This window comes from Hydra viridissima, unplaced genomic scaffold (assembly GCF_058129835.1).
Source record: "Hydra viridissima isolate aposymbiotic clone 2 unplaced genomic scaffold, HvirCarnegie_v1 scaffold_10, whole genome shotgun sequence".
In the NCBI taxonomy this organism is placed as follows: domain Eukaryota; kingdom Metazoa; phylum Cnidaria; class Hydrozoa; order Anthoathecata; family Hydridae; genus Hydra; species Hydra viridissima.
Genome location: NW_028324309.1, coordinates 8,054,465 through 8,066,911, shown reverse-complemented (window position 1 = coordinate 8,066,911; position 12,447 = coordinate 8,054,465). Strand labels below are relative to the sequence as shown.

Below are 12,447 nucleotides of genomic sequence, written 5' to 3'. Positions count from 1 at the left end.
ATAAAGTGTAATTTTTGAAATCTTTTTTAAAAATACTTTATATAAGTGATTGTTTACATAACGTAAAGTGCTTTCATAAAATTCACTAAAAAAAAAGTTTTTTCACTATCAAATTTAAGAGTCTTTAACTGTTGCGTTTAATTGCAGTAATCTAATTGTTGTGATGTGAATACCACCTCAGTTCAGTGAACATTCTGAGATCTTTATCACAGACTACCATATATCAGTTGTTAATACCTAAATCTGCTCGATGACGAATGCGCCGACATTTTTATGATTTTAAATTAGGTTTGGTATCTTTTTTTTAAAAAAGCATTTTAAAATGTTTTTGAAACTTTTAATATCATTAAAATATTTATAATTAAATCATTTATGCATCAACTTTTTATTCCGAAGGAACTTGGTGACTATGTTATCAATTAACGTAAAATATCAATACATAAAACTAACGAGATCTTTTGAAAGAAAATATTAAGAAATTTCTAAATACGTATGGCATACAACTGAATGCCAGATAGTTAGAACATAATTTTTTTTGCTCATTTTATACTGCATGGGTGAATATTACGGCTTAAATTTCTATAAACATTTAAAAAAGAAGACATTTTTTTTGAAAAATGGCTTCCTTTTGTTAAATGATATTCAAAATGAAATTAATGTTTCACAAATTGTAAAATTTAACCAAACTCAAGAAATGAAATATTCTAATCAATGATTCATTTTTACAAATAAATAATTTTCGTGCTAAATTCTTTTCTAATCATTTTTTTCACATTTTAAGTGTTTCGTTTTTTAATTATCGACTCTGACCAAAGGTTGATTACTCAAGTTAGTTTCAATAATATTAAAAACTAAAGTTTCTTAATATTATTATTATTGTTGTTATTATTATTATTCAAAAATTTTTTTATGCTCATAATAGTGGTGCATCCATACCAATATCGTCCCATATACATAAAAGGTAGTCCAGTTATTAAAAAAATATATTGATTGAAAAGTTCTTTTTATAACATGCCATTAGGAAACTGCTTTTAAATTATGATGACTTTACGTGCTAAATTTAAGTAAAAATAATTTTGATTAGGTGATATTTTATAATAAACATAAAGTGTCACCAGCTCATTTTAACTTCCACCGTGCTTAAAAGCCACAATGGTTTCGTAATCTTATTCTATTACTATCCGCGTCAATTTAAGTCAACAATCCGTTTATTCTAATTTAAAAGCTAATAATTTTATTTAGTTGGTTTTCTTTGTCCAGCGCATATATCGTTGAACTAATTTCATGATTATCATTTAATTGTATTTGTTTGTAATACTATTCAGTAATATCACTTATAAACTGAACTTGGGAGGATTGGTTTAGGGTAAAGTGAACTTTTGTCAAAGTTATAAACTTTTCATATTATTTTTGTTTGATGATATAAAAATGATTGGTCACTTTAAAAAAAAGGTTTTCTAAGAAGATACATTTTAACGATAGCATCAGCTGTCCTGTTACTTTCCCCACTCTTCCACCCAGTCATTAGCCGTTACAACCATAAACATACATATAAGTTGTCTCACTTCATTATTTATCGCTATTTTTCTGCAAGTATTACTACTTTTAACATTTTTTAAAATTAGATTTAGTAAAAATGAATGTATTTGAAAAAACTATCATTTTGAAAAAGATTAAGGAAACCATGTATCAGACGATTGGTTTCCATTAGTATAGGATTTTTACACAATGAAACGCATTGTTATGTGACCTCATATTCTATTTTTTACGTCATTCGATTTTAACGTAATCAAAGCGAAGAAACCGTAAATGAAAATAATAAGTGGAAATAATGAGAAAAAAGAGAAAGTGGAAAACTTAACAAATACTTGATGGAATTCCACAACCTTTTGATTTTTTAAAAGGGTTTTATAAAAGGAATCAATAGGCTAAGTTTGGAGCGAAAATAATTAGTGAAAGTAACTATTTTATCAATCTTTAAAAAAATGAAAATTACTTATATATAACCTGAAATACGGTAAAAAACACCTTAAACCTTAAAATCTAACGAAAAATATTTGTAATTCATGATAAACTAAACTTATATTAACAGAAATTCTGTTTTACTGACAGATCCACCCGTTTACGGCAATTCCACTTATTATCAAGATACTTTTCCTAATAATAATAATAATAATAATAATAATAATAATAATAATAATAATAATAATAATAATAATAATAATAATAATAATAATAATAATAATAATAATAATAATAATAATAATAATAATAATAATAATAATAATAATAATAATAATAATAATAATAATAATAATAATAATAATAATAATAATAATAATAATAATAATAATAATAATAATAATAATAATAATAATAATAATAATAATAATAATAATAATAATAATAATAATAATAATAATAATAATAATAATAATAATAATAATAATAATAATAATAATAATAATAATAATAATAATAATAATAATAATAATAATAATAATAATAATAATAATAATAATAATAATAATAATATCAATAATAGTAATAATAATAATAATAATAATAATAATAATAATAATAATAATAATAGTAATAATAATAATAATAACAATAATAATAATAATAATAATAATAATAATAGTAATAATAATAATAATTACAATAATAATAATAATAATAATAATAATAATAATAATAATAATAATAATAATAATAAAAATAATAATAATAATAATAATAATAATAATAATAATAATAATAATAATAATAATAATAATAATAATAATAATAGTAATAATAATAATAATAATATTATTAATAATAACAAAATAATAATAATAATAATAATAATAATAATAGTAATAATAATAATAATAGTAATAATAATAATAATAACAATAATAATAATAATAATAATAATAATAATAATAATAGTAATAATAATAATAATAACAATATAAATAATAATAATAATAATAATAATAATAATAATAATAATAATAATAATAATAATAATAATAATAATAATAATAATAATATAATAATAATAATAATAATAATAATAATAATAATAATAATAATAATAATAATAATAATAATAATAATAATGATGATAATAATAATAATGATAATATTAACAATAATAGTAATAACAGAATTTCGCATTTTATAACTTTTTTTTTCAATTTTCTGGGAAATTATCTAGTCTTATTTTTTTGTATTAGTAAGTTTTTTTTTCCGGGAAACGATATAAACATTTAAATACATCTTACAACTCATTTACTTCATGAAGTAAACGAGTTACCATGTATTATTATAAATATATACTAACATTGTTAGTATATATTTAATTATAAATTTAAAAACTAACGACTTCACTGACTACAATTTAAAATAAAGTGTATTAAATTATATTAAATAGTTAAAAAGTATTTTATTAGAATAATATTTGAAATTTTAATAACACAGTGAATTTGAATGACGATACTGCATTTCGTATTTAAAATAATAACTTAAACCAAAAACTTGCTGAGATGTCGCCATTTCATTCAAAATTTATTCAAATTTCATTCAATTAAGTTTAATTAATGTACTGGTTTAAGATGCAATTTCAGAAAAAGTAAGGTTATCGGAAGATATAAATGTTAATTTAGTAACGTGTCTCTTAATTGCTAAGTAATTTGTATTGCATTTAAATTTTCTTGCTACGAATGACGAATATCCGTAGTTTTGATAAGCAAAGGTATGCTTTACATAACATCACTTAAACTCCAGAGAAAATGCGGATTGATCATCGTACAAATGAATTTTAAAACCACTGAAATTGAATGTAAGTTATTTTATTTTTACAAAGATTTTTACTTCGCTAAGCAGAATTAATGTAATACTAATGCTTTTGATCTTTTCGTTCTCAAAAAAAAATAGAAAGAAATAATAATAATAAAAAAAAAAAAAAATTATTAGGTGCTCAGAAATGTGTGTCAAAAATGCGTTTAAGCTATAAATGTTCGTTTTAAAGGTTTTTAAAATTTCGGTTTGAATCTGAAAAGTTTTATCACAAAAAAATCCGTCTCGTTTAGACAATTTAAAAAATTTAATGACGCAATTTTTTTTATTTTTATAAGGATATATCTAAAAAGTATATACTTTAAACTTTGATTAGTTCATGGTAATAAAATAATATTTTAAGTATTTGCGTATACTTTACTTTCTTTGCCAAGTATTTACAACTTTTAATTGAATAATAAAACTTGTCTCTTAGTGATTAACTTAATTTGGAGAAGAAGTTATCATATTAGTGGTTAAGTGTTTACGAATAAAACGTTGAATAAACGACCACCGCACGTTGAATAAAAACTTCTTTCTATACGAAAAGTTTTATATTTGTTATAGTCATTCCAACTTTTGTTAAGTATCTATCTGCTTCTTAAAAAAGCATACCAATATGAATGTTAGCACTGAAGGTAAAGTCTCTAATAATATAGAACTGCAAGAAAAAGGGTACGTAAACAAAAGCATGGCTGACACTATATCTATTTGCAGTGAAGGTTCCAAACTGCACCTAGTTAATGGAATACCAAATCAGACTGTTGAGTTTGATGATTTAATGAGCTATGGCAGGCATAGTCAACTAGGATCTTCTTACTTAGACGGCTATAATTTTATAGGATCTGAGAAAAAACTAACTAATGAAACAACACCCGTAGCACCTTCTACATGTAATGATAGACCATTTACAGTTGAATGTATTGATGACAATAAAGGAAATCGTAAATGGTTTAAAAAAACACCGAAAGCGCTTTCGGCTTTGAAGCTTATATTAGCAGTTATTTTGGCTGGTGTTACTCTTGCATCTGTTCTTATTAGCAAATTCACAGTACTTTCAATTGCTAGCCGTTTGAATAAAGATAAATACAACTCAACGAACAAATTTTCATGCAATTTAACAAAAGGTGATTCAGACTGCGAGCGAGAGACTGCTTTAGTTATGCTATGCATTATAATGATGGTTCCACCAGGTTATGCTTTAACAAAGATGTTCATTTTCACATGTAGAAAAATAACTCATCCATGGCCAACCAAACTTGCTATTTTATGGGTATACTATGTTAATTTTTTTTATTACCTTTTTAGTTATCATTGCTTCTCATTACTTTTTAAGTAGCTGTAGTTTTAATAAAGTATTTAAATTGTAGGGTGGTGTTGGAACGCTTCTTGAAGTAGCTGGGCTGTCCTTATTTTTTGTTGGTGTTGTACACGATGTGAAAAATACAGATGTAAACCTTATTTTAATGAATGCAGTTTTTATTTTTCCAGTATTTTCCCAATTCTGGGAAGAACTAGATTCATTAAACAAAGAGAAAAAAATGAAAATTTCAGTTACTCTTTTTAACAAACGAAAACAACAACATCTTCAGAATATTGTTTTAGCAGTTATTGCGTTTATATTACAAGTTGGAGGTTTATGCGGGATTATATTTCTAGTGAGTGATTTTTTTATTAATAAAAGTTTAATGGTTTGTTTAGTTCAACAAATTGATCAGAAAAACTAAATTTGTGCATTAATAAACTTATTTTTTAGATCTGGTTAAAAACACAAAGAATTGAAACAATAGTTGTTGTACCTATCTCTATTGGCTTATTAAGTATTGCATGGAGTCCAAAGATTCGAAAGCTTCAAATCGATCACGATCTTGCATATGTTTGGGGCGATTCTTCACCAGAATCATTTGATCGAAATGGAAAAGCAAGAAGAAATCATCTTGCGCGACATTTTCAAGAAGACTCAATAAATGAAGAATTTAACGATGGCTTACAAAATTTAAACGCGAAAACAAAAAACCAAAAATCCTTTAAAAACGAGGCCAAAAAGATTATTGTTCAAACTAACACGTCGCGTGGAAAAGCCACGCTTATAAATTCGCTTATAAAGTTAATTACTATACCTGTTTTCGTTGTATTTTTTGCGTACTTATTTGAAGTTGCAGACGTCACAAGAAGCTACGAAGGATTCGTAAGCATTATACCTAATTCGCAGTTAGGCTACATGTTTTTCTTACAGATTATATCAGCATTTATTGGTTATCATTCGGCTTGGATTGGATGCATGATAACTTTACAAAGAATGTGTTTTGCTATTCCACTGACTCTTTGTACACCTTTATGTATAGGAATCGTACTTTTAAGAAAATGTGATTTTTTTAACATTGGACCGTGTACAACTCTTACATATAACAATAGCGGTCAATGGGTAGCTGCTCTAAGCGTTCTCTTATGGCTCGGTCAATTTTTTGCGACCACGTACTATGCATGGAGGAGTCAAGAGTTTATCATGGCGGATGAGGCTACTTTATTTTGGCTGCCTTGCTATGATGGTAAGGAGTACGTTCTTTGTTTTTAAGTTCTGTCCTCAATGCATACAATTCAATAATATGTTTTTACTACTAGGAACTCTTCTGGAACAGAATATTTTGTTAAACAGAAAAAACGAAGCCACAAATGAGTTTTTTGTAAATTATAGAAGCTTAGTTAAAAAAAGTACAATTTATATATGCACGACAATGTATCACGAAGCTGATTACGAGATGGAGCAACTTCTTTTTTCTATTGCAGGTATTTTGCATTTTTTGAGTACTTTTCGTTTCTGAAACTTTTATTAAATATTTATTGAATGTTTAGATGTAAAAGAATAAAAATATAATTTTTCAAAATAGTTTCAATTTTTTAAGGAATTGATCGTGCCCGTCACAATGAAGGTAGAAAATTTGAAGCCCATATTTGGTTTGATGATGGCGTACGAGATAAAACACTAAAAACTTTTGCTATCCAGCTTATTTCACTTCTTCCGCACACTGTTCAAGTCGTGCCGACTGATGTCTTAAAAACGGATGCACCTTATGGTGTGGAACTAAAATGGATTCTTCCTGGTGGCATGCCATTCTATATCCATATGAAAGACAATTTCAAAGTGAAGAATAAGAAGCGTTGGAGTCAAGTAATGTATATGTCTTATGTTCTTGATTACAGAGAAAAAGATAATCTTGATCATAGCTTCATTCTTACAACTGATGCCGATGTCAAATTTCAGCCAGAAGATGTTACAGCACTCATGGATTTTATGAGTAGAGATCCATCAGTAGGTGCAGTTTGCGCCAGAACTCATCCTATGGGAAGTGGTCCAATGGTATGGTATCAAATATTCGATTACGCTATAGGTCACTGGTTATTAAAGGTTGCGGAACACGTAATGGGATCAGTACTTTGCTCTCCAGGCTGCTTTTCTGTATATCGTTGTACAGCTGTTAAAGATATTTTACCTATTTATGCTACTTCAGTGGAATGCGCCTTAGATTTTTTAACAAAAGATATGGGAGAAGATCGATGGTTTTGTACACTTATGGTTGAAAAGGGCTGGAGACTTGATTATTGTGCTTCGTCAACTGATGTCACGTACTGTCCAGAAAACTTTGATGAATTCTACAAACAAAGACGACGGTGGGGTCCATCAACTCTTGCGAATCAAGCCTTGCTGGTTCAAAAACAATCTACTATTAGAGCATCAAACGATCATATTAATCTAATGTTTGTTATATACCAGGTTCTCATGTTGGTTTCCACTGTTATTGGGTGAGAGTGTTAAAATTTCTTGTTCAAATTATTCAGCATAAGTATATATTACAAATAACGTATAACTTGTTTCAAATTAATTTTAAACTCGTTTTTACTTGTTTACACTATTTCTATTTTTCCGATTAGACCTGGAACTGTATTGTTACTAGTTTCATCTGGTTTGAGTGCAGCCTATCCAAGATATGTTACATTAGCTGAAATGTTTACCGTTAATTTTTTCATTCTTGTTGGTTATATTATCATTTGCCTATACTTTTCACAAGATTTACAGATTAAAAGTGCACAACTGCTAACATTTGTATATGCAATTGTTATGAGTATTACTGTAGTTGGCTTAATGATACAGGTATATCTGGCATAAAAGAGTTGGTAATATAGTTTTGAAACATCCACGTAATTTCGTTACTTTTTTTCATTTATATTTGTGAAAAATCCCATCATATTAGTATTTGAATTTATTGTAAGGTTTCTAAATTTTTTCAATATTTTGCATTTTAAAGGTTTCAGATGATATATCAAAACAGCAACGGTATGGTACAGAATGGTTTTTGAGAAACGCGAGTGGTGATTTTGTAATTCCTACTTTCGATTATATCCCTCAAAATAAACTGCCTTTAAATTCAGCAATTCATTCGCGATTTGTTTTACAATTAACTCCGCCAACGTTGTTTTTGTTTTTCTTAATTGGCCTTTTTATAATTACTGCAATATTGCACGGAATGGAGGGAATGCAGCTTGTGCATGGTTTATGGTACTTGTTAAGTTTACCATCTGGATACATATTTTTAATGGTCTACTCGTTAGCTAACATCACTGATAGGTCATGGGGTAAGCCAAAACAATTTTCATACATTGACCCACTTACTTTCAACTGATAATGTAAGCAGTTTATAGTACGGTTATTTAACGTTTGAAGATTTATTACATTTTTATGAACGCATAGATATTTGATAGCCAGCATTTTTTTTTTATTCCATCTTATCTAGCTTTGAGCTTTTCTTATCTAACTTTGAGGAGCTTAGAACTTTTCTTACTACAGTAGTAAAACTTAAATGAGAAACAAATTTTTAACTATATATTTTTTTTTGACTCATATTCTTTATAGGCACTCGTGAGTCAAAAATCGCAAAACAAAAAGTTGAACGTGCCAAATTATCATGGAACCATTTCATCTGGTTTAAATTCAAAGAACTTTTTTTCTGTTGCTTTAAAGATGAAAGACAAAAAATATATGATATGGTTCGGGTCAATAATTTACCTTCAATAGATCCAGTCGCTAATGCTGCGGAAAATGCTGCGGAAGAAAAGAAGAAAGAAGAAAAGATTGTACAGTTTTACGTAGTTTAACAACGTCAAACTATTTAGAATACTTGTTAAAAATTTTGATATAAAAATTTGACAATAAGATGTTAATTTAAACTTGATCTGTTTAGAAGGCGAAAGAAGAAAGAAGGGACGAAAAAAGAAAAGAAAAACTTGCAAAGTTAGAAGAGCAGCAAATTCTTTTGGGTGATATTGATTCTCATGTTGATCATGTTGATCATGTTGATTCTCATTTTGATCTTGACGCTGAATTTGCTAACTCTGAAATTATCTCAGTAGCTGAAAGCGATTGGGTTGCATCACAGGAAAGAGATGCCAATTTTGCTAGAAGACATAATAAAATTCGGCGCTATCAAAGTCAACGTCGTCCCAAGCAACTTGGAACTAACCCGTTATCTGCATATCCAAACATAGACGATCCGGCAATCTATGAAAATGGTTGGTTTACCTTTTTCTTTTTATTGTATTGATTTTTTTTGTTTGCAATTTGCCGATAGGTTAAAGTTATTTAATATTGTGATCTAGGTTTTGATAAACGCGGGGTTTACGTTGGCGAAACATTCGAAAATTTCTCTGAAGATAACAACGAATATTATATGACTATGAATATAGAAGACTGGTTAGATGGGCCCTACGCTCAATATATTGAAAATTTTAAAGAAGCAGGCTACGATGATACTACATTTTTAATGGGCATGAAAGAACAGGATTTAATCGATATGGATATTGACAATAGAGGTCATCGCAAAAAGATTATGGCAGAAATTAGTCGTCTGCCACCGGAAGAAATTGATCAAGATGTTCCCGTTAGTATTTAAAAGTTTATGTCTTAAAAAATCACTATTCTTTGCTTATTTAAGGTTAATTTTTTGGCGGTGATAACTTGTATCTTAGTTTGAGAAAACTCTATATTAGGAAGATGTTTACGAGTGGCTAGTTAATCTCGGTCTTGGTGAATACTGGCCGCAGTTTGAAGAAAATTCGTATGCTGAGCCTAACGCTTTGGCTGACTTAAAACTTATGGATAAAAAAGTATTGTCTACAACCTTTAACGTAGAGAAAGCAGGGCATTTAAAAAAACTGATAACAGCAATTCAGCAACTCAAGTACCCAACAGCAGGTAAGTTAAACAACCCTCCAAGTTCTTTTAGGATTTCTTTTTAACTTTACTGATTTGATAAGGTGAGCATTTTTTTCGGTTGATATTCAAAATGTAAAGTTTAACTTTCTATTTGTTAAACTTAAGAGAAAATAATTTAAATACAGTATTCCCACATTTTTAGGCCAGAGGAAAATTCGACAAGCTAAATTGATTTTAGAGAATGTCACTACCTATGAAATGTCTGAAGAAAATCCTGAAGAATATATGTTTTGGGATAAACTTAGGAAATTATGTCTGCTTACAGAGCAGGCTGCTTTTTCACATAGCACAGAGTTGCACGCTAAACTTTTTGAATTACGAAATTCAGCATTAGTTGTATTTGCAGTGTGTAATATTCTATGGTTAGTCGTAATGCTTGCTATTTTAAACCAAGGAAGCAAGTTGACAATATTTAACTCAAATTTTCTATCTGTAGCTTTTCTTGTCATTTATGCTCTAATTATGATCATACAGTTTATCACCTTAATTGTACACCGGATTTCAACATGGATGCATTATATTGCACGAGCTCCTTTTAGACCAGGTCAGAAAGCAAATCAAAATTGGTCATTTGAAGACGCAGATTTGCCCCCTGAACCTACAATCGATGAGATTGAGGAAGTAAGGGAGATAATTGGCTTACACATGCGTTCCAGATCTCAACGTCGTACCATAAAAGCGAAAGAAAGGGCAGAGTATTTAGCAAACGGACCTTCTTACAGCCGTGCTCATTTAAATGAAGTTGCATTTTGAACTTTTCCAAGTAAAATTTCTTATACCCAATTGATGTTAAGCTGCCACCTTCATTTTTTGAAGTCAATTTCTTTCGAACCGGCAATCTTTGGATCCTAAAATGTAAATTTCATTTGGAATACTTTTAATATAATTATATAGATTAATAAGGTTTTTACAAAAGATATTAAATGATTGACTTTTTAACTATATCTTGGGTCCTAGTTATTTAAATTCGATTTTATACTTTGTAAATTCATACATTGAAGATTTCTTATACATAAGAGAATTTAAGTTTTTTTAGTTTTGTTCATGGTCTAAGTCACGTTGAAAATCTAACGAGGAGAGTTTGAAAGCGTTGTTTTACACAAGTTTTTAATCTTATGGATTTTAGCTCTCTTTCAAATTTCTGCTTTTACGCTCTTTTATAGTTTTTTCTACAGCAGATGAACACAGAAATAAAAACTATTGTATACTAAGTATATATTTTAAAATTATTAAAATCGGAATAAATTTTCATATTTCTAAATATGTGGTAGTTAAGAGTTTTAGCAATAACTTAATGTTTAAAAAACAACTCTGAGCTCTGTAACGTTAACTTTATATTATATTCAAGTTATTGTTTTTTCATCAATTTTTCGGTTTTTAACGAATGATAACGAATAATCAGTCTTTGAAGATATATTGAACTTTCTGAAGTATGTTGAAATAGAACCGTATTTAATACAGCGAAGTCTTTGGTGAGTGAAATTTACATTAAAAAAAAAGCTATTTTAAAGGAATTAATTTAATTACAATTTTGCGCAGTTTTTTTCTTCTTTAATCTTGTCACTGAGTGTCTAAACATAAAACTTATTTTAAATACGATTTCTTTCAAGCTTGTTCTTTATTCGTTAAAAACCAAAAAACGTTTAAATTTTAATGTTCAATTTTCAGTAAGTTCTATTAAAGCGATTGAACGATTTCCAAACGATTAAAGCTTTCTACTTGCTTTAATCGTTTGGGAAAAGACAATAACTTGAGCGTATTATTAAATTGTAACATCATAATTTAAGTGTGATACTCTGCGTGCAATCATTTTTCTATAAGAAACAACATAGTCATGCGACTTATCGGCAAATAAAAAAATTGCTTGGATGATTTCGTTTCTAAAGACGCCCATGTTAGGACAGAATGATTTAAAATACATCTTTCAATCGTTTAACAGATTATTAATTTTTTTGTAAGATTTTTGGATGAAAAAATAGTTTTATTTTGAGCTATAAACGAAAAAAGAATTACAAAAAAATGAAAAAAATCTGGGGAGGAATATTTTTCCTGAAGTTGTTACTACAGGTAAGAAATGCTGTTGTAAGTAAGTACTGTAAGTAATAGTAGATAACCTGGATAATGATACTAGCAATGATGAGAATAAAAACGAAACCTACATTCATATGAATAAATGAATATTGAAAGAAAAGACTTTTCTACAAACTAGCGGTATAGATTCTCAAAAATAAAGTAAATTGTACTGCAACCAGCTACTTTTTTCTCATAGGTAATATGGTCATGAGAGGTTACTAAAATTTAGCCAATAATTTGTAAATTCTGTAAACTAATTCCATCTATTGTTGTAATAC

At 27.7% G+C, this 12,447-nt stretch overlaps 1 protein-coding gene across 1 annotated transcript; it reads left to right on the top strand.

Annotated features, from left to right (window-relative positions):
* Window positions 1–3,617: 3,617 nt before the first annotated feature.
* LOC145181166 (uncharacterized) lies at window positions 3,618–11,297 on the top strand. Its single transcript, XM_090101294.1, has 13 exons — window positions 3,618–3,832; window positions 4,265–5,101; window positions 5,199–5,486; window positions 5,585–6,377; window positions 6,451–6,615; window positions 6,732–7,629; window positions 7,759–7,978; window positions 8,133–8,460; window positions 8,738–8,958; window positions 9,066–9,393; window positions 9,481–9,761; window positions 9,871–10,075; window positions 10,239–11,297. Exons 2-13 carry the CDS (start codon window positions 4,448–4,450, stop codon window positions 10,847–10,849), a joined length of 4,992 nt encoding a protein of 1,663 aa, XP_089957420.1. The 5' UTR covers window positions 3,618–3,832; window positions 4,265–4,447; the 3' UTR covers window positions 10,850–11,297.
* The last annotated feature ends 1,150 nt before the right edge of the window (window positions 11,298–12,447 follow it).

Excerpts from the sequence above, each read along its gene's own strand:
- LOC145181166 (XM_090101294.1), top strand. The coding sequence starts at position 4,448 with ATGAATGTTAGCACTGAAGGTAAAGTCTCTAATAATATAGAACTGCAA. Across the intron at positions 7,630-7,758 it reads TTGGTTTCCACTGTTATTGG|ACCTGGAACTGTATTGTTAC; the intron begins GTGAGAGTGTTA and ends TTTTCCGATTAG. Across the intron at positions 7,979-8,132 it reads TAGTTGGCTTAATGATACAG|GTTTCAGATGATATATCAAA; the intron begins GTATATCTGGCA and ends TGCATTTTAAAG.